Raw genomic sequence first — 23,337 nt, 5'->3', positions numbered from 1 at the left:
GATGATTTCCATCTAGTATATGAGCGAAGGCGCTCAAATTCCATATACTGAATTAGGTTCAGTTATGAAACAATTTTCCTCAGATCATGACCTGCGGGTGTACTGTCAGGATCTGCTCTGCGAATAAAATAGGTAGGGTTCACCCTTAGTTGTCTTAGGGATAAGTTTGATCAAGAGGTTTCTCCTTTGAAAAGCTGTCCTCCCCTGAAGTCAGAAGTTCAATGAAGATAGACCTTTAGACACTCTACAGGACATATAGAGACATCTTCCTTCAGAGGGCAGATTCACCAGGGATCCCATCTTTTTATGGGTAGCTCGTTCTTAGCAAGAAAGGCTGCATCAGGAAAGAGATTCAGTTCTCCCGCTTGTGTGAACTGAATGCGGCCCTCATTTCTTGATAGGGCTACTATTTCACTAACTCTAGCCCCAGAAGCTATAGCGAACAGGAAAATAGCCTTCTGGGTTAGATCCTTGAGGGAACAATCTTCATTGTTCACAGATGAGGCATAATGTAGGACCTTGTCCAAAGGCCATGAATTGGGCTTCGGAGGTGCAGCTGACCTAAGCCTTGCGCATGCCTTTGGAATCTTATTAAAGATTTCATTCACCCGATTCACTTGAAACGCATATAGAGGAGGTCTAGACAAGGCTGACTTGCACGTAGTTATCGTGTTAGCTGCCACACCTTGATTAAGAAGGTGGACAAAGAAGGACACACAGAAGTTCATTGAAATTTTTTTCGGCCCTTTTGCTTTTACAAAAGCAACCCACTTTTTCCAAGATGACTCATATTGTCTCTAGTTGACTTAGACTTATATTCTTCTATGAATTCTATAATGCCTTCTGAGATCCCAAATCTTTTCCTAACTGCTAGGGCGAGAAAATAATGAAATGAAGGGTTTGGGCTCTCTGGGATGAATCGAAGGCAATTAACTTTTGAACCCTCTGAGATAGTGCTGGGTTCAGTATAAGGGCCAGCATCAGCCTCAGTTCCTTCACTAGAGGGAACCAGTTGTTCTTGGGCTATTTGACAGCCACTAAAGCTGCCCACCCTATAAGAATCTCAGCATGTTGAGGACCTTCAGCAGGAGATTGGATGGAAGGAACAGGAATTCCTGAGTCCATCCCTTACATACTAGAGACGTGATGTCCGTTATCTACTCTAGAGGATCCTCGTATGAGGTTACATTTCAAGATAGTTTCTTGATGACGCTCATCACGAAGATGTCTATCTGTAGTTCGGGGACTTGTTCCCATCTGAGAGAGAATAGGTCTGTGTCTGTGAACCATTCTGACTCTATTGGTTTGAGCCTGAGTAGAGCATCCGCTGTCACATTGCCGATCAATTGTACGCGAACTGCTGATAGATAACATCCTTTTAGGTAAGGGATGGCTAACATTTTATAGACTATACAAAACGAACTCGAGCCTTGCCGGTTCAGACGTCTCATTATCGCTTCGATGTCCCAGATCAGCCTGAGGAAACCTGATCTGCATGGAGAGAGTTTCCCCAAACCATAAAAGGACTACCATGGCCTTCGGTAGAAACTACCCAGCCTCTTGGACTTTCCTCTGATGGGGATGAACTCCCCATTCTTCCGACTAGGCATCCATACGGATGATCTTCGATAGTCAAGGTAGTTGCAATTTCACGGTCCTCAATAGGCTTCCGGCCTTTGACTATTGGTTGGGAAGCGATCAAGGAAAGACCGATATCGGTCATTTTAGACCTCTTCGAGCTTTTGATGCATATCTTCTCCACACTCTTAGTGCATCTTTCAGCTGTGGTCTTAGCACTGGGTCTGTCACTACTGCTAACAGGAAAGAGTTCAGAACTCTTTCCTGTTAGCATCTTGGAATCCTGACTGATTACCGTAGTCTCTCGACCGACCCTGCTATCTCCTTTTTACAACCCTAAGGGAAAGGAGAGCCAGTGTGACCTCAGGTTCCAATGGTTTTTTAACCATTGAAGCCTATGAGCTGGAGAGAGTCGAGACTTCTTGAAGCTGGTTTAGCATCCCAGATGTTCAAGGAACAGGATTACCACTTTGGATGCTGGCAGACCAACCGCTTCGGGTGCTGTCCACATCAGCCTTTCGTCCTTTTCTATGCATGGTAATTGCACGACTGTGTCAGCCAATACTGTGAAGATACTTAGGACTGTGTTTAGTCCAACGAGTATGGCTCTTAGAACATACGCTATCCTCTGTAACTTGAATCCTAGGTAGGAGGAGAGAGGGCGACTGGGTGGAAACTTCAAATAGGCACCTTTCAAGTCTACCAAGACTGTGAACGCCCCTTTTTGAGATAGGGTATTTATGTTCACAGGGATTAACATCCTGAACTTGCTTTTTTATTTAAACTTGTTGAGTGGCAACAAGTTCAGAATGATTGAGTTTTTTTGAGTTCTTGTGAAAACCAAACAGCCTTCCTTGGAACTCGATGGACTGTACTTTCCTTACCACCTGTATGCTCTAGAGCTCTAAGGTATACTCTTCTAGAATGCGGTTGGAGAGTAGGAAGAGTTGAGGAAATGATGGTGGAGGCATGTCTATTTTCCATTCTAGTCCAATCTTGATTAGTCCTTAGACCCAAGAAACGAAGGTCCAGCAATCCTGAAGGAACCTCCCTCCTACGAGAAGAGTCTCTTTGCTTCGACTGATCTGAAGGTTTACCTTCTCGACCGCCTGCCTGAGGCACCGCGTTCATAGAAATTGTGGGATGTTGTTGAACAGCCCGAGGAAAAAGTCTAGACTTTTCCGTCTTCCTTTTGGGTTGGGGATCCACATCTGTGGAAGATTTTCTCTTTGAAGAGATGCTCCACTTCTGGAGAAGGCTCGTATTCTCCTTGGTGGCTTTCTCAATCCTCTCCTTGATTACCTTGTTTAGAAAGAGGTCTCTACCCTAGATGTTGGAACATATCAGATTCCTGGGTTCATCTTCCACTGTTGCGGCAGCGAACACGAACTCTCTACATGCTCTCCTATCCTTCATAATGGCATATAGGTCTTTTACTAAGGTGGCCATATGCATTTTGGCCAAGACCATGAGCGTGTCTGGGGTACTTTGATGGGCAGAACACAACTCTATGCAGTTCTGTAGGGATAGGGACGCTGCAAGTATTTCCTTATTCTCATGTTCCTTGCACAGACGTCCACGTCTAGTTTCCCTACTGAAAAGGTTAAGTGGGCTTCCTTCCAATCCTTCTCCTGCATGACAGAGGCTTGCACTCCTCAAGTGCAGGACATGGTTTGCTTGCCTCCACTGCCTTGGCAACAGATTTAAATGCCTTCCACGTAAAGGGGAATGCTATTCAAGCAGGAGCAAGAAAGGTAGGGTATCTCTTACTTGGTGTGAACCTATCCGACACCGAGTAACCAGCCTTTCTCAGGCTACTTGACAAGATAACCTATGCCTTATCATGGTCGAGAATCATGACTTCCTTCAGTTCCTATTTCTTTTTTTTTCGTTGGTTCATGCTTCAGTCAAATGAAGCAATTAAGGAAAGCATTAAGGCTTGGTCAAAACTGGATTTCGTCTAAAGGAACAGCTCCCATCTTCTCCGAGATGAAGAGTTTGCGGTCTAAAATCATCATAAGCACCACGTTACCTCCAGGAATTGATTTTGGAGCACGCCGTGAGGTCTTGGTCTCTAGGTCACTTGTATGACCCTTGGAGGGCGATAAGTATAGCTTCACAGAGCTCTATCTCAAGTTTCACTTCCTCCGTTTGGCCTTGTTTGCAAAAGTTTTCCATTAGACCCATGAGATGGGCCAATAACTAGTCTATTTTGTCTAATAGAGGGGTAGAAGGTGAAGATGTCGAGGTTAACAGCTCCTAAGCCAGCACAAACGAAGGTAATTTCGACGCGACATTGTCGACTTCTTCCCGGGGTGCCTTCCTTCCCTCCGTCCCGAAGGCTATCTGGACGCAGGGAGGTGCGAATTGTGCCTGTGGTACCACTATTTCTCTACTTTCTTTCGGGAATAATAAGCTACGCATCCTATCGTTAGGTAGGTATGGTCCCGGAGAGATCTTCTGGAAACCTCTTACCCAATTGCGTAGTTCCTTATGAGCCGCATCCCTAGACTCCATTGACTTGGCATTATCAAAACCTTCAGACACTAATGTCCGAAAGATATTGCAAACTTGGGTGTCCTAATATTACAGGGATTCTGAAATAATATTGGGGAGGGCATGAATTGGTGAGATCAGGCCCTTGCAGCAACTGATCGTTTAAGGATATTCCATTGAATTTTGCACTACAGTCAAACACCACTCTAATTTTATCTGGTTTTCTTTGATTGCTCACAGCCAAATCTGGAAATGTGTGGTACCTGCCCCATCATGGAGTGTACAATCAAAGAAAACCAGATAAAATTAGAGTGGTGTTTGACTGTAGTGCTAAATTCAATGGAATATCCTTAAACGGTCAGTTGCTGCAAGGGCCTGATCTCACCAATTCTCTGATAGGTGTTCTAACCAGATTCAGAGAACACCAGGTAGCCTTCACTTGTGACGTGGAGTCTATGTTCTACCAAGTGAAAGTACCCAAACACCAATACAACCATCTCAGATTCCTCTGGTGGCCAAACGGTGACATATCAAAAGAACTCGAAGAGTATTGGATGAAGGTACACCTGTTCGGCGCAGTGAGCTCACCAAGTATCGCTAACTACGCACTTAGATGTGTCGCAGATTAAGGAAGCAACGTAAATTCAGAAGTCGCCCATACAATTAAGCGGAACTTCTACGTCGATGACCGTCTAAAGTCTGTACCCAGTGCCACCGAAGCCAGTTCTCTGATTGCTGAACTGACTGCCGCCTGCCGCGGCTGTGGATTCAGACTGTGTAAATTTACTAGTAATGACGTCTCTGTCCTAAACACCATCCCAGCTGACGATGATCAAAAGAGTTAAAGACAAGAGACATCAATTATGACCCTCTGCCTACCAAGCACGCCCTCGGAATACTTTGGGTCGTCGAAACGGACACATTTGGCTTCTCAGTGTTGTTGCCAGACAAACCGCTGACAAGAAGAGGCATACTCTCCATAGTATCATCCATCTATGACCCCCTTGGTTTCGCTGCTCCATTTGTGCTGCTGGCAAAGCAAATACTACAAGACCTCTGCAAAGAAACCAATCTCGCCTGGGATGACGAAGTGCCTGATGATCACCAGCTACGTTTCAAACAATGGATTAGTGAAGTCCCGAACCTTCAGAGGATAACAATCCTGAAATGTCTGAAGTTACCACAGTAAGCAAAAGAAACGACTTTTCAGATGCACGTTTTCTCAGATGCCAGTACATCTGGGTATGGCGCTGTTGCATACCTAATCTCAAACGAGGGTGGATGTTCGAAAACTTCATTTCTCATCGGAAAAGCAAGGGTTGTTCCATTGAGAGCAACATCTATCCCACGGCTTGAACTCACAGCGGCTGCTGTAGCTGTAAATTTAGGACAGAAAATGACCCTTGAGCTTGATCTCCATCTCAACGAAATCTGCTATTACACAGATTCAACGACAGTCCTTTATTACACCAGAGCTGAGAGAAAGCGTTTTCCAGTGTTTGTGGCCGAGAGTCCGTCAAATAAGAGACTTCAGCAACGCTAACCAGTGGAAGTACGTTAGCACTGATTTGAACCCAGCAGACGTTGCATCACGTGGAGTAAGTTCTGTGATATTGTCAGATATGACTCGTTGGCTGGAAGGTCCGGATTTCTTGAATATGCTGGCTTCAGAATGCCCTGCAAAGATGCACCCCAGCAGCAAACCGCAGGTTACAGAAGAAGGCTTAATGTCTTTAGTTACTACAACTACATCAGAAGAAGGATCACCATTTATGACTTTAATCACATATTTCTCCAGGTGGGAGAGACTGAAGAGAGCAGTAGTAGTATTCATAGCATTTTTGGCTTTCTTACAAAACAAAGAACAAACTATAAATTTAAGGACCACACAGATCATGCAAAAGGCTGAAAAGGCAATCGTTTGCTTTATACAAAAGATCACCTTTGCAAACGAGGTCGAGAAACTCCAGAAAACAACCACGAAAGAAGACAAGAGAGAACACTCGCTACCAAAAACAAGTACGATATTCCGTCTCGACCCAGTGCTCATCGACGGAACTCTGCGAGTGGGAGGACGCCTCTCGAAAGCCGCAATGGACTCCGATGTGAAACATCCTATGCTACTGCCACAACATTCTCACGTCACCACTCTAATCGTACGAGATGCTCATGAGAAACTCGTTCATGCGGGTAGAAATCACACCATTGCAGCAATTAGAGAACGCTTTTGGATTGTTTCAATCAACTCTGCTGTCCGACGTCAACTCCACAAATGCATAACGTGCAGAAAAATGAGAAAGCCATGCCAAGAGCAAAAAATGTCCGACTTACCTCAAGATCGTCTCGAGCCAGCTCCACCATTTACATTCACAGGCGTAGATTTTTGCGGGCCGTTCAATATAAAAGAGGGCCGCAAGGAGCTCAAACGTTACGGCGTCATATTCACCTGTCTTGTCAGTCGCTCCATTCATCTGGAAGCTACTAACAGTCTCAAAACGGATTCCTTTATTCACTGTCTGCAACGCTTCATAGCCCGTAGAGGTACGGTACAAGAAATCCGATGCGACAACGGGACCAACTTCATCGGAACCTGGAATGAGCTGAACAAGGCTTGGTCAGATTTGAACCAAAACAAAATCCAAAACAAACTACTCTACATGAATATCGACTGGAAACTCAACCCACCTATGGCATCGCACATGGGCGGCGTATGGGAGCGCCAGATCCGTACCATTCGGAAAGTTTTATCTGCGCTATTCTTCGACCATGGGACTCGCCTCGATGACGAATCATTCCGCACGCTACTCTGCGAGGTAGAATATATTGTGAACACAAGACCGATCACGACCAGTTCTGATGATCCTGGCGACATGGAACCACTAAGTCCGAGTCAAATCCTCCATATGAAGTCCCCCAAGAGGTTAATACCAGGACCTTCGCAACCAGAATATGTGTACTCCAGAAAAAGGTGGCGTAGAGTACAATATTTGTCGGACTTGTTCTGGAGCAGATGGAAAAGGGAGTACATAGTCAGCCTGCAGCAACGCCCCAAATGGAACAAACAACAACGAAATACACGGGAAGGTGACATCGTGCTATTGAAAGACGAGAACACGCCAAGACTTCACTGGCCACTAGCACGTGTAACAGATGTACTGCCAGACTCCAGAGGCGTTGTGAGAAGCGTCAAACTTCGAACCCAATCTTCTGAACTGCACAGACCAGTGAGCAAGCTCGTACTCTTGCTTCCAAAAGAAGATCAAGTGTTATAGATATTATCCAGAGGCACTATATGACATTGATATTTTTAGTTCATATCTGTTTGTTAAACTCATTTCTATTTTTGTTGTGTTTATCGTTTTAATATTCGTTCCTTAATCTTGTTTTATTCATGTTCTATTCATGTATTGTAGTATGAAATGAAATATTAGTTGTGCATCTTATATTTTTTTTGTAAATCATACGATTTAGAGGTCGAGTATGTTGATGCCCAACGATTAACTGTAAATAATGTTTATTGTCTAGTTATCGCGATGGTTAATGTTAAGGTTAGCTGTGTGGTAGTTTGCTGGTTCGAGTCTATGCTCGGCCATATGAATTGTTTACTTGGTGTTAGGTTGTTTTAGCTAATTTACGCATAGTTCTCGGTCACGTGAACTTTATGGTAATCCACAGTGTCTTCCTGTAAACAGATGAGGGAACTTATCAGTTTAAAAAGTGATTTCATACAGAACCGATATAACGAATATAACGAAAGTTGGTATTTATTGAGGAATATTTGGACCGTTTGTTATAGGAACACAATTGTAAGTAAACGCCTATTATATACTGTTTTGGAATAACGGATTCATCTTTTCCCATTTGTAAACCTACATGTTACATAACGTATGCCTTTAGATGAGCCTTAATTATATTGATTTTGTGTATGACCTTTTTGTAATTAGCAGTTATACATGCATAATTTACTTAATTAAGCTTTGCATATTGTTTCTATCAGTCTTAATTATTTAAATTAATAATTTTGTGTACATTAGCATATTATTTATAAATTGATTTCTTTTTCATTTATCCATAGTAATTGAACCACATCACGTCACTTCACATCACTTCAAGTTATGCTACATACGTCAAGTCTACATGTATAAACTCCTAACAATATAACCATATCGATGTTAACGTCATGGATCTAATAAAGAACTATATGTGCGTGTCAAAATTGTGTTTCTCCATCATTCACGTTAAGCAATAGAAGAATAGTGCATTAACACCGGCTACTGTATAATTATACATTGTAGTTCAGCCAGTGTGCTGCTGGTATGGCTAGCATCTGGTGGCACGGTCCAGACGGCATGACGCCGACTGGACTAGGAAATATAAAAGACAAATATTTTTGTATCCTACCCAGCCCATTTGCTGTGGCCTTCCCTTCCTGTATTAAAATCACAGAATTTCCTGATAAGGTAAGCTCAAAGATAAGGGTTCTAACCTTTAAGGATAGAAAGTGTACTACCAACGGCCCTTTAGCTTATCTAATATTTTAAGGTAAAACGTAAACTAATTTCTAATCAGAATATTGCAGAAGTTCTATTCTTTCAATATAAGATTGGTCTTAGCAAACACCTGGGCAAGGATACCAAAGGTATGTTGGAAAATAATTACTAGTATAATATATACAATAGTTTTCTATCAGCAATGTATACCATACTGCAAATATACTGCCTACTGTATAAACATATACAGTAATCCAGCCGGCATATAGCCGGCATAGCTAGTCCCTGCCGGCAGAGCCCAGCCAGCATGCTAGCTGGAAAAGAGAGAGAAAGCATGGAGTGAATGACTGCCTTCTTACTGTGAAAGCATACAGTAAAGGATGTAAATATATAATTTACTGCCTTTCGACAGAAATGAGGTTAAAATGGAAAGGGGGAATGCATCATTCATGCTTCCATCCAACAACCAGTACCATCGACAGCAAGTCCGGCCGGCATATGGCTGGCAGGCTAGCACCCGTCAGCACTGGTACAGTCAGCATGCCGCCGGCGGAGTTAGTACCTGCCGGCGGCAGGTGCCAGCAGTCCAAGGAGGACTAAAGAACCTTAGTGACAGAGGAGACTTCCCTCCAACAACCATCATGGCTGCCGGCAGCCTCGAAAGCCGCCGGCAGCCTCCAAAGCCGACGGCAGCCTCCAAAGCCACCGGCAGCCGCCAAAGCCGCCGGTAGCCGTCATGGCCACCGGCAGTTGATATGGCCGGCAGCAGCTGGCAACCATCCTAGCTGCCGGCGGCAGCTGACATGGCCGCTGGAAGCCGCCATGGCCACCGGCAGTTGTCATGGTCGCTGGCAGCCGGCATATCCTCCGGCAGCCGGCTTATTCTCCGGCAGCCGGAATATCCTCCAGCAGCCGGCATAGCCGCCGGAAGTTGTCCTATCCGCCGGAAGTTGGCATGACCGCCGGCAGCTATCACGGCCCCCAGCAGCTATCACGTCCGCCGGCAGCCACCATAGCCGCCAGCAGTCAGACAACAGCTGTTAAGGAGTCCAGCCGGCCGCACAACCCAGCGGCAATCGGTGAGATTGAAGGACGACGGCCCAAAGAGTTGCGATGGCAAGGCCCTCACTAAAGGACAGAGGGGGGAGGGAAAAGGGCCCTGTATTAGGTGTGAAAGGAGCCGGTAAGGTTGCCGGTCCTCCCACACCCCTAAGAAACTCTGTTTCAGTATCAGTGCCATCCTAGGAGGCAGAAGAATATTTATTCTCCAGCCTAGGGTGTGCCAATACAGATAAGGGGACGGCGACAGTGTCACCTCCCATCAACAAGGGAAAAACAAAGTTCCTAATCTCGCACCATCCTAGGCGGCAGAAGGCTGTCTATTCTTCAGCCTGGAGAAGGTGGCGGTATCATGCAACCACATCAAGTGCGGCCTAGGGATGGCTAGCCTCTTATGCCGGCAGCCTAGCCAGCAGGGGAATGACTATTCACCATGCCGGCTGGCCGCCAGCACAACACTATATACTCTAAGGTTCTGACCGAATCCCAAAACCTGCTATCTGCAGCTAAGGGAAGGGACAGAAAACTCTAGGCTAGTCATGCCTGAATGAAAACTTGAGGAACGACCCACTAGGGTTTTATCCTAAGGCTACACTCAGAGGGAAGCAGGGACTACCCTTAAATCTCCACTAGAAACGAGTATCGGTTATATAATAATTCTAACAGATATCTATCTCCGCCTGAATTGATAAAACGATACACGAGGGTTAACGGGGAAATGTCTGAAAGTATACTACATCGCCTAGGTTAGGTTACCTAGGCAAGACGAGATCTCGGTTACCTAAATCACCGAAACTCTAACGTATACGATCAACATAGAAAGGAAAAATTATGCATATCATAAATATCTTTACAAGTATAAATTGCCTAAATACCTTTCATAATTAATCAATAAATGCTATTTCTACCTGGAATGTCGTTGTACTAACTAAATAACACATGCCTAACGAACGACAGCGACCATGACACCTCCGGTAACAGGCCTGGCTCGTAAGCACAATAAATGACTAATTTCACTATGAAACAGGAGCTAAAATATACAAATTGTAAGGAATAAATACTCAACTTTCCAGAGGTGAAAGAAGCTGGAGATTGTATAATAATCCTCCCAGAATAGATCGAAAAAGTTAGATCAACAGGCAACACCACTGTGCGAATTTGCTACAAAATTAGGAATGTCCTCTATCTTGGACATGACGCCATCTTGATACTCAATAGTAGTATGGGAAATACAGTAACCTTGATAACGGATCCACTTCCAAAATTGCCACTCTTCCCACACGAAGCGAAAACGCTATTCACGGTGAAGATGGCTATGTGTCGCATCAAGATATAAGTCTCCTAATTTATGCGATATCCTTCAGAGAATGTTAAGGATATTGGTGCCAGGAGTTAAAATTCTAGAGACCTAAAGGTAAATTCTCTGGGAATATCACTGTAGTTCATATATCCCTTGGAAGCAGCTACGGTAGATCCCCGGCATACGGCGTCCCCAGCTTAGGTTTTTTTCACATTATGGTGTGGAATACAATTTTTTTCGTCCCCTCATTACGACATTTTCCCCACCTTACGGCATCGAATTCCAAAACTCAAATTTGTCAGTTTCTATCCCTACGACTGTGCAAGTCAATAGCTTACCACCACGCTCATACGTCACTGCATACGTCCCTAAAAAGCTGGTCTGCTATTGGTCGGCGTCACGACGTCACTAACATGCCGATACCTTATTGGCCAAAAATCCTCCCACAATGCCTGAGAGAGATGCGGCCTCTCTCTCTCTATGTCATACGCGCGCTCAGTTCAGAATCTCGTGTGCGTTTCGTAAAGACTTGATCTCGTGTGAGTGCTTGTGATATCGTATTTTTTTGGATTTTAGTGCTTAATTCTAACTTTAATTAGTTAGCCATGGGTCCCAGGATTGCTATTGATGTTAAAGGCAGAAGTAAGAAGATAATAACTATGGAAACGAAGCTGGAGATCATAAAGAAATATGAAGAAGGCATGTGCATTGTTACCCTCGCTAGTGCGTATGGCTGTAACCAATCTACGATTAGCACAATTATTAAGTATAAGGAAGCCACTAAAGTAAGTAAGTCTTCTAAAGGCATGACTGTCCTTGCAAGTGGAACGACCTCAATCAATGATGAGATGGAGACACTCCTTATTCTGTGGATTAAAGAGAAGGAAATTGCTGGTGATACACTCACGCGATCGGTAATATCGCACAAGGCGAGCGCTATCTTTACCGATCTCGTGGAAGCCCAAAAAGATGGCGGAGGCGAAGGAACATCGTAGCAAGCCCCTAAAGAGTTCAATGCTTCTCATGGGTGGTTTGATCGGTTTCGGAAAAAGTCTGTTATTCACTCAGACATCAGGCATGGGGAGGCGGCCAGTTCTGACAAGAAAGAAGCGGAAGAATTCCTCAAGAAGTTTGAGAACGTAATTTACAGATAGGGCTGCATTCCTCAGCAAGTTTTTAAATGCGAGGAAACTGGCCTTTTCTGGAAGAAAATGCTTCGCCGTACATATATCATAGTTGAAGGAAGGAAATTTCCTGGTCATAAAGCAATGAAGGAAAGACTTATTCTAGCAAGGCACAAAATATCACGAAGGAGAGGCTCTCGGTATTTATGGAAGTCTAATGCTAAGTCCTGGGTCACGAGGACCATATTTATTGAGTGGATAAACGTCTGCTTTGGTCCTGATTTCAAGAACTATTTAGAAGAGAACGATCTTCCTCTGAAATGTCTTTTGGTGCTGGACAATGCCCCTGCTCACCCTCCTGACCTCGAGGACATCATTCATCCTGACTTCTCCTTCATTAAGGTTCTCTATATGCCACTATGGTCCAGCAAGTGAATGCTAACTTCAAGAAGCTTTACACGGAGCATCTGTTCAAAAGATGCTTTGAAGTGACTGAAAACACTCTACTCACCATCCGTGAATTTTGGAAGGGGCATTTTGACATCGACACAGCTTGGAATGAGGTTTCACGGCGCACCTTCAACTCTTCATGGAAGAAACTATGGGCAGCTGTTATAGCAGAACGAGACTTTGAAGGTTTCGATCCCTTAACCGAAGATGAGGTCGTTGATAATCCTGCCCCTAAGGGTGATGTTGAGGAAATAATTTCAATCGGGAAGTCCATGGAGCTTGTTGTCTATGAGGCTGATGTCCATAACCTTATCGAGGAGCACAAGGAGGAGCTTACGTCTGAAGACTTAAAGGAGTTGGAGGGAATGCAGTTGACGATCATTCAAGAAGAGCACAGCTCTAGTGATGGCGAGGACAGTTGGGGGGGGGGGGAGACTGAAGAAACAACATCGTCAGAAATAAGGGAAGCTATCGGTTGGTATGAAATCTTACGAGTTTCATTTAAAAGAAACACCCAGAAAAACTTCACACAAGTTGTGTTATGTAGTGTTAATGATAAGTGTATGAGTCATTTTAAGAATATGTTGAGGAATCGTCAAAAACAGGCTTCTTTGGATAGATATTTCTCCAAAAGAGATGTGTCAGAAAGCAGCGACTGTAATAGCGATTCTATCAAAAAGCTAAAAAGAGTAATTTTTTATGCTTAAAAAATCATAAAAAAATCTTCAAAAGAGAAAAATAATGAAAAAAAAGCATTTTCTATTTTAAGTGGATAATAGTAAGAATAAATTTATTATTAAGTGTACATAACATAATTAGTATTGATACATTTTTATATATACCGTCTCCTAACCCCTTTTCCCCCACCCACTACCAGCTTTAGTCACGTCACTCCAATGGTAAATAAGATTTAATTTTTCCTTTACAGTACTGTGCAGTATATAATTTGTATTTATCCTATACATATTATTTGATTCTATACTGCACAGTACATGTATATTGTATATAAGTATACTGTAATACAGTGCTTACTATACTATATTGTATTTTGTTACATAATAATTTTCAATGTTTTTAATAGGGGTTTTTCATACTTTCGCTATTCTATTACCCGCAATACATTTTCACCATACGATACCAACTCCGGAACGGATTATTGTTGTATGGCAGGGGCCTAATGTATTAGGAACCTTCCATCAGGACAACATGGCTTGAACCCAAAAATGTAATTTGAGGTAAAATTAACTTCATAATAGTTTCCATATGACAACAGTTGGTGATGTTCTACTCACAGGTTTCATTGTATATAGCAAGCCTTTCTTAACATATTCTCTTCTTTCCTTATACACTTGACAACACTGAAGTTACCAAACAATTCTTCTTTTCTCAAGAAGTTAACTACTGTACTGTAATTGTTCAGTAGATACATTCCTCTTGGTAAGGGTAAAAGAGACTCTTTAACTATGGTAAGCTGCTTTTCTAGGAAAAGGAATCTCCAAAATCAAACCAATGCTCTCTAGTCTTAGGTAGTGCCATAGCCTCTGTACCATAGTCTTCCTTTGTCTTGTATTAAAGACCTTTTGCTTGAGGGAACACTCGTGCAGGCTATTCTATCTAGTTCCTCTTCCTTTTGTTATTGTGAAGTTTTTATCCTCAAATTTTTCAAACAATTTTATAGTTTTTAATGGACTAGGAATAAATTTTTTTATCAAATATTATTATTGTTCTTAACCTTCTTTATGATTTTTCAATATTTCCTTTCCTCATCGTGTTATATTTCTTGTTGGAGTCCGGGGGTTTATAGCATGCAGCTTTTCCAACTAGAGTTGTAGCTTAGCAAGTAATGATAATAATATGATGATGTTTTTGATTGAAATCATTGCTATTATAATAAGTTTATCATTTTTATCAATATCTCAAATTTTAATATTTTCATATTGGATATTATTATTATTATTATTATTATTATTATTATTATTATTATTATTATTATTATTATTATTGCTGTTGTTGTTATTATCATTAGTAATTTTATTAATGTTATTGTTATTATTATTATTACAGTAATTTTTCCTTCTTCCTTTCTTCAGTATTATTATTATAATAATTATTATTAATATTATTGAAATAATAATTTATTATTATTATTATTATTATTATTATTATTATTATTATTATTATTATTATTATTATCATTACCTCGCTTCTCCTAGGCTTTTTTATTTTGTGCTTAAAATATGGATAGAAATAATTTAGAATAGCGTGCCAGAGGGTACCTTCAAGCAAGAGCATTCTACCCCAAGACAGCGGAAGGCTATGGCACTACCCAAGACTAGAGAAGAATGGTTTGATTTTAGAATGTTTTTTTCATGGAAGAGCTGCTTACCATAGCTAAATAGTTTTTGCTACGCATACTAAGAGGAAAGTATTCACTGAACAATTATAGCACGGTAGTCTTGGTTACAATATAAATTTTTACATTGAAACATAAAAATTTTAAAAGAAATTTACAAAATAAATGTATCATCTTAGAATTGTTATAAATTGAACCATATACAAACATTAAGATAGACAAAGTTTGGGGCGCTACACAATGAAAAAAAAAGTTCTATCTATTATTATCAACATAATTATGTATATTTATCCTATTTTAATCTTTGCAAGATAGAAGTATAGACCAGGGATTTCATTCTAGATATAAAGAAAATCAAAGGATTATTTCAAAATGTTTTAGACATCTCTATCTATCTAAAAAAAAAAAAAAAAAAGCTTACATTTGCTGGGATGAAAAATTTATGCCAGTAGACCTTTTATGATGTTTCAGGGTCTTGTAAATAAATTCTTTTGAAATATTAATTCTGATAATAAACAAGAATTTGTATTACATAAAATTATATACGTTCAAATTTTCTACTCTGTTGCTCATCTCACCCTGATCTTACACGATCTTTGTTTAGTGACTGGAAGCAAATGGAAAATGAACCTCGATAAGACCTGTCTGACTACAAAGTTCCGGTACATAGTGTTGTAAATATATATAAGTATTTTATGATAAATAACAACTACTTGCATATTGTTGAATTTATTATGTATATATATATATATATATATATATATATATATATATATATATATATATATATATATATATATATATATATATATATATATATGTATATATATATATATATATATATATATATATATATATATATATATATATATATATATATATATATATATATATATATATGTATGTATGTATGTATAATTCCTATTCAAAACATATTTTATCGTTTTTGACTTATGGATATCAGCATATTATATTTTCAAAGAGAGAGAGAGAGAGAGAGAGAGAGAGAGAGAGAGAGAGAGAGAGAGAGAGAGAGAGAGAGAGAGAGATAGCTTTATGTTTACTATTAAAAAGCTTACTATACAAGCCATCAAATGTACTTATTGGCAGAGAGCTCAACTGCTAATCAATTGATAGGTCATAAGGGTCGAGATCTCGTTTGTTCTACAAGTCACAATGAAGGTTGGAGGAACAGCTAATTTATAGCCCACAAAAAAATCCTCTCTTGTCTGTGGAAATAGAACGAATAACGTGGCGAGAGTGGTGGAAATTGAAAGTGTTAAATATTAAATAGATTTCCATTGGAGCAAATGGGTTTATATTAGACCAGATCTATTGCTTTATCTGACTGTACTTAAAGAATTCGAGTGCACACACACACACACCCACACACACACACACACACACACACACACACACACACATATATATATATATATATATATATATATATATATATATATATATATATATATATATATATATATATACATATATATATATATATATATATATATATATATATATATATATATATATATATATATATATATATATACATATAAATATATATATATATATATATATATATATATATATATATATATATATATATATATATATATATATATATATATATATATATGTGTGTGTGTGTGTGTGTGTGTGTGTGTATGTGTGTGTGTAAATATGTATATATAAATGAGCCATATTTTTTTTATTTTGAAATCTGGATTATCTTATCGTCCACGGGATCAGAGTTGAAATGCAGAACTACTCAAAGAAAATAGGTTCTGACCGGCCGGGAATCGAACCCTGGTCCAGGATATTTGTATGACAGTGACAATACTATTTACACACGAAAACAGAAAAAATTCAATGACAATTCTTCTGTACTTATGTTAAATTAAGGCTTTTGGTACTTAGAATTGAAATTAGCCCAACACCACTATCGTAGCTAATTGGTACGTTTGTACTTGGCATTTAATTTATAATGAATTTTGCACATTTAGAAATTTTTTTGCCATATTTAGATATGCCATATATTATAACACATTAATATTTGGATTCTCTTATAGACCACGGGATCAGAGTCACAAGGCAGAACCACTCAAAGACAAAAGCTTCTGAACGGCCGGGAATCATTTGGATTAGAAAACAAGCTTTTTGCGTATGCAGATGATGCTACTCTCTTTGCATCAATCCTATCTCTTGAATATAAATATTGGGTTGCTGAATCCCTTCATAGAAATCCAGCTAAAATTAGTGCATGTTGCTACTTATGGGGTATGAGCCCTAAGAATTCTCAAAGTATGATTCTAAGTAGGTCAAGGACAGTGGCTCTTCAACATCCAGATCTCTGCATTGATAATGTTTCTCTAACTTTGTATAACTCTTTTGAAATTTCATGTGTGATTCTCGTTAACAAATTTACTTTAGGGAAACTCATGAGGTCTGTGTCTTCTTCAATTGCACAAAAAAAAGCCTTATTGAGAAAGTGTTTTAAGATTTTCGCTGATCATTCTATTTTGAAGAAGTGATATAATTCTTTCCCTCTCACTTGTTTCGAGTATTCTTCTCCTGTGTGGTCTTCAGCTGAAGATTCTCATCCGATTTTGTTGGACAGGAACTTAAGGTCTAATAAATTTCTTATTCCTTATCTAGATATTAATAACTTTCTTCATCGTTCAATTAGTCCATTAGGCATGTTGCATAAGATTTTAAATTCTGGCCACTCTTTACATTTAGATCTTCCCGGACAGTTCCAGACTGTTCGTAATACTATGCATGCAGTTGATTTTATTAGTCAGGCCTTTTGCATCACAAGGCTGAATACTACACAGTACTCTAGAAGTTTTACTCCACCTGTGACCACCTTTTGGAATTATCTTCCTTATCGTGTAGTTGAATCGGTAGAACTTCAGAAGTTCCAACTCAGAGCAAATGTTTTTATAATGAACAGGCTGACATAATTATTTTTATAGTTTATTTATGAATTATCTATTTTAATATTGTCAATGTTTTTGAAATAGATTATTTTAATTGTTCATTACTTCTTATATGCCTTAATTTTTGTTTCTTATTTTATTTAAACACTGGGATATTTCCTCTGTAGGAGCCCTTATGGTTTTAGCATCTTCCTGTTCCAACTACCGTTGTAGACTAGCCGGTAATAATAATAATAATAATAATAATAATAATAATGATAATAATAATAATAATAATAATAATAATAATAATAATAATAATAATGAAGATTTTATGGAGTTAGAGTACATCACCTAAAAAACATAAATCTAAAATACACTAACTTGACTGGAATTAGTCATAGGAAGTTGATTAGAACGGTTTGAAGTCCAATAACTTAAGACGGGATTTAACCAATGGAATTAAGGCGATCTGAAGGGTGATTAAATCTAGGTGTCCTATTAAAAATGAAATGTGGATTTCGTAGTGATCTTGTTTTGAGTATCAAGTAATGTATTCAAGGTTATCCAAATCGTGGTTGTTTTTAGATGTCTTCCTTTGCATGTATACTGTAATGTACGTTCTGTCGACGGATTTCCTGAAACCCAATGTCAGCCTCGAGTGATAAATGTCCTTCAACCATCAAGATAAGGATCATCTGTTGGATCCTATTAATAAAAATTTCAATAATGAACAAGGAATTATTTTTTTTCCTGAAATAGGTTTGAGAGCCAGGATAAGAAAATAAAGAAATGGAGAAGCATTTCACTTTTGTCAATATTTTTTTATTTACTAAAAAGAGTAGTTTTATAATCCCACTGAGTCAATTTCGACTTATACAAAATTGACATACTTTTGTCATTGTTTGTCTTTTGGATTTTGAGAGTATATGTCAATTTTAGCATCTTATTTAAGCATAAAACATGCTTCACTGGTGATTATAAACATTGAAATGGGCTCGTAATGTAGAAAAAAAAAAAAAAAAAAAAAAAAAAACAGGAAACCGTCTTTTACTTATAGTTACATGTATGTCTCTCCGTCGGTCTGTCTGTCTGTTTATTTTTCTAAAAGAGAAAAAGGAAGGAATCACATTGACTGTTATTTGTTTATTATCGTCATCACTCTTCCCCCTGCACTTAATAAGCTGATAATTGAATCATTGTGTTTGAAACTTTGTGCATAGTCAGTTTTCCTGCCAATTTATCGCTTGGTTCCCATTTGAGTTCTTCTGTAAGCAAATCTTGAGTTTTCTTTTCCTTTATCATATCTTTTGGATTTTGGGAGTTAGAACTTCATATTTGGCAGTATAGTCCTTCAATATGTCAGGATAGGTGAAATTTAAAGGCATGCTGAGAAAGCAAAGGTTGAGTAGAGTTAAGCAACTGAGTAGGATACTGCGTTTCATAAACTCTAGTTCTTCCAGTAAAAAAAGAAAATCATCATCCTTTTGTATTTACTTTCCAATTATGTTACTAATATGATGATAACCAAAATGAAGAGATGATTTACAGTATGGGCGACGATTGTAAAAACTAAACCAAAAACTTTATGGCCAAGGATATGCTCATTGAAATTCTACTTTTCGATCAGTCGCTCGTAACAAGCCTGAAAGAAAAACTAAATTATTGATAAAATTATTTTAATTAAAAACCCCGAAGGCTTTGTTGGTGTGCAGGTTTCTATTTAATCCATTGCTTTTGACGACCTTTCCAATGTTCAAATTGCATTAAAAATTAGACCTAGAGTTATTTAATTATTATTTAAAACTTAAACATGATACCGTTTCAAAAAGTAGAAATTGTATTAGCTTTTATCCATATTTCATGAAAGTTTCTCCTCCCCAATTCAAACAAAACATTTTCCAGAGAGTTGCTTTCTTGTGATTACTCCATTTCACATCCACTCAAAAATACTTAATATCTGTCTACTCGAAACACTCTTAAGATTAAATACTACACACTATTTTAGAAGTTTCATTCCATCTGTGATCAGATTTTGGGATTATCTTAATTTTGCGGTTGAATTGAAGGATTTTTCATAATCTAGGTAATAAATTGCATTCATATTTTCCCAGACTGTATCATCTTAAGTTTAGTACTAGGTAAGCAGTTAATTGTAATAGCAATGTCATAGCGATCAGAACCCATAATACAATACAGTAATTTCGAAGTTTTATGACAGCTCTGACCAGAAATTTGACTAATCTTCCTAATCTGACGGTTACTTTGTTAGAATTTCAGAAGATTAAGCTGTTTGTATAATCATTCTTTTGAACAGGTTGAATAGTTCTATAGTTAATATATGGTCGATTAATTTTAACGTTTTTTCCTGATCTTAAAATATAATTTACAGCAGTTTTCCATTCATTACTTACTGAGCATATTGTTTATTTTCTATTTCTAAATATACTTCCCTCACTGGGATGCTTTCCCTGTTGGAGCACTTGCTATCCCAATTAAGAATATACATTATCCGTTGTATTTTTACTTTCATATTCCAAATGATGAGCATCAAATGTAACTAAAAGGTAAAAAGATTACAAAATGAAGAGAAAACAGAATGATGTACAAGTAAATACAGGTAAAACTCTGACGAGGGAAACTGACACATATAATAAGCAACAATCAAATGTGAAGAATAGGGCTGTCCGCATATAAACATAGAGCTAATATTATAAACAGTTCGGAAGCCTATGAAAGCAAATAGGACAAACAACATATATCCTTTTATACTAGGCGTGCTAAAATACATGTGTTAACAAGAGAGAGAGAGAGAGAGAGAGAGAGAGAGAGAGAGAGAGAGAGAGAGAGAGAGAGAGAGAGAGAGAGAGAGAGAGAGAGAATCCTTCTTTTTCTGTATATGGTTCATCATCGTATTCTCTGTAAAAGGGCAGTCAGGATGTAACAGAGAGGAGAGGTGAATCAAGTTTATATACAGTGGCTTACAAGGAAGAACGTAACAAGAATTAAAAAATTATAAATCTTGTGCTAGCATCATAACACAGCTTGGTCTATTAATAGTCCAATGAAGAGCTAGTGATAAGATGAAAAAATCTAAAGGGTTAGTGTATGAGTGTATATGAAACACGTGAGGTATATGGCTTTTCCCCTCTGAAATTTACATATATGTGAAATGGGGCACCCCACTCTTTAGAGGCGTATTGTAGAGGGGTCATCCTGCAGGAAGTTTGCAGGTTTAAGGCGAGCAATGGGCACAGAGTCTTCGTTGCCCCAAATGTTCAGTAAAAATGTCTTCGTTGTTTGACGGATTATAAGGAAAGGGTCCGTGTAAGGGGTAGTGAGCAGTGGTTTGCTTGTTTTGTTGCGCATGGAAATGTGTAATGCCCAGTGAAAATCTGTCAGTATGTGGTGCTTCGCTGGGGGCTTGTATGTTTGGTGGTATGGATTAAACTTTCCCACAACGTGACGCAGACTTGAAAATTATCGGAGGGGGGTGTAAACAGAAAATATTCTGCAGGACGACCAACGAGACGCTGTATACCATTTCAGCGGCCAAGAAATCCAGGGCATATATAGGAGTGGTCAGTAGTCCCAGAAGAAACCAAGAAAGCAGGGTAAACCCGGAACAGGACGATTTGGCGCCGACTCTTTGGCGCTGACGATTTGGCGCCGCCATTTTGGCGATAGACAGTTTGGCACTCATTGTTTTGGCGATGAGCTGTTTTGGCGCCAAGAAACAAACTTAAGGACCATCCCCAAATTTGGGTCTCGTTTAGTGATCATCTCATTACGCCAAAGGCTTGTCTGATTTGAGAATTATAATAGTAAACTAGTTGTTACCATATTCAAGTCTTTTTATACTGGAAAATGCTTTTCTTTAGTTTCTCGTACAGCTCATACCTTAAATGGCCGAAACAATCTTAAACAATAGAGGCAAGCCAAAATTTTCACACAACGGATATATGTATGTGCTTGACAAATGTAGCAAAAACGATCCTTCTTTCAAGTTTTGGAGGTGTGAAACAAAAAATGAGTGTAAAGGGCGTATTCATACTAAGAACCAGGAAGTAGTGAAAGAAGTAAATAATATTCATAAGCACCTAAAAAAACTTGGGCTCCAACATTTGTACAATAATGACCCCAACTTCTCAGTAAAAGCCAAAACGATCGTTGCTTTATCTTTTGTACCTATTTCTCACATGGATGTTTACATCGATGGTTTGGCGCAATATTTACCTGATGAACTCCAGCCGTTAATGAACTGGGTCGAAGATAAATATGTAGGAAGACCTCTGAGGAGGGGAAATGGCCGACGTTCACCACTTTTCTTTACGCAAATGTGGAATATGTATAGTCGAACCAAGGCCAATATAGAGGAGGTCAGGCGGTGAGGAGATTTACAGTGACTCACCTCTCTCAGCGGGCCTCATCTCTAGCCCAAGGCCAATATAGGTATTGCTCTAGCCACACCTGGCCACACCTGTCACTGAGTCTGGGGTCCAATAGTAGCTGACCCGGCAGATAGCATCTTTAATTACTCAAAAAAAAAAAAATGCAGTCATTGCAAGACTGAACAATTAATTATTTAATACCATAATAAGGCTAAGATATAAGGTGAAATAATTATTATCACAGCTGTCTTAAAAGGAAAAAAAAAAAAACTTCCCTCTGAGAATCCTTAAGAAATAAACAAATTCAATCCAAGACTACCACAACATGCACTCCAGGGGGCCACACCCATGCCTTATCTTGGGCAGTTATGACTACAAAATTCCCACGGCCACTTGACAGGTGACACCAGGCCTCGTCTGGGCAGATGAGGCCCGCTAATTTGCCTCGGGCATTTCTCTCCGCCCGACCTCCTCTATATTGGCCTTGAGTCGAACGATATTAGGTGAGGACAGGACAAACAATCATGCTGAAGCTACGCACAGGAAAATCTATGCAGAACTTGGAATGAACCACCCAGTTATATGGAAATTCATCGACGGCATAAAGAGAGTTCAGAAAGGCATCGATTCTTATGAACAATTAATGGCTGGGAATCCTCCTGCTCGAAAACGCTTAAAATACATTAAGACTGATGAACGATTTTAACTATAGTACAGCAGTTTGATTCACGGGAACCACTGGAATACTTACGTGGTTTGGCATATAAATATGAAATGCATTAACATGTTGGTGAAAATATTTCATTTAATTCATTTTTGTAGCATTTTAATACTGTATTGCTGAAAATCAATAGAACTTTTTTATTTTTATGTTATTTTTTACCCATGCACTAAATATAAACACACACATGTATATATATATATATATATATATATATATATATATATATATATATATATATATATATATATATATATATATATATATATATATATATGGTCAGAAAATTTTCAAGCTGGCGCCAAATGGGCTAGCGCTAAAATAACGAGCGCCAAAACCATTTAGCGCCAAAACGGCGGCGCCAAATCATCGTCGCCAAAAGAGCGGCGCCAAAACGTACTGGACTCGGGTAAACCAGTTAGAGTCATTAAAGCAGGACATCAAAGCT

At 39.0% G+C, this 23,337-nt stretch overlaps 3 protein-coding genes across 3 annotated transcripts; all 3 read left to right on the top strand.

Annotated features, from left to right (window-relative positions):
* Positions 1-3,567: 3,567 nt before the first annotated feature.
* On the top strand, positions 3,568-4,919 carry LOC137619798 (uncharacterized). Its single transcript, XM_068350100.1, has 3 exons — positions 3,568-3,637; positions 4,315-4,652; positions 4,743-4,919. Exons 1-3 carry the CDS (start codon positions 3,568-3,570, stop codon positions 4,917-4,919), a joined length of 585 nt encoding a protein of 194 aa, XP_068206201.1.
* Positions 4,920-5,696: 777 nt separating this feature from the next.
* On the top strand, positions 5,697-7,346 carry LOC137619797 (uncharacterized). The gene has a single exon (XM_068350099.1). It carries the CDS (start codon positions 5,697-5,699, stop codon positions 7,344-7,346), a length of 1,650 nt encoding a protein of 549 aa, XP_068206200.1.
* Positions 7,347-11,528: 4,182 nt separating this feature from the next.
* Positions 11,529-11,918, top strand: LOC137619796 (putative CENPB DNA-binding domain-containing protein 1). The gene has a single exon (XM_068350098.1). The coding sequence runs from the start codon at positions 11,529-11,531 to the stop codon at positions 11,916-11,918; it is 390 nt and encodes a 129-aa protein (XP_068206199.1).
* Positions 11,919-23,337: the final 11,419 nt, after the last annotated feature.

Source organism: Palaemon carinicauda, chromosome 26 (genome assembly GCF_036898095.1).
Source record: "Palaemon carinicauda isolate YSFRI2023 chromosome 26, ASM3689809v2, whole genome shotgun sequence".
Taxonomy (NCBI): Eukaryota; Metazoa; Arthropoda; class Malacostraca; order Decapoda; family Palaemonidae; genus Palaemon; species Palaemon carinicauda.
Note: the sequence above shows the minus strand (reverse complement) of the source record. Positions and strands in the feature narration are given on the sequence as shown.

Coding starts and splice junctions, on each gene's coding strand:
- LOC137619798 (XM_068350100.1), top strand. CDS start 3,568: ATGAAGAGTTTGCGGTCTAAAATCATCATAAGCACCACGTTACCTCCA. Junction 3,638..4,314: donor AATTGATTTTGGAGCACGCC/GTGAGGTCTTGG, acceptor GATTGCTCACAG/CCAAATCTGGAAATGTGTGG. Junction 4,653..4,742: donor AGGTACACCTGTTCGGCGCA/GTGAGCTCACCA, acceptor CATACAATTAAG/CGGAACTTCTACGTCGATGA.
- LOC137619797 (XM_068350099.1), top strand. CDS start 5,697: ATGACTCGTTGGCTGGAAGGTCCGGATTTCTTGAATATGCTGGCTTCA.
- LOC137619796 (XM_068350098.1), top strand. CDS start 11,529: ATGGGTCCCAGGATTGCTATTGATGTTAAAGGCAGAAGTAAGAAGATA.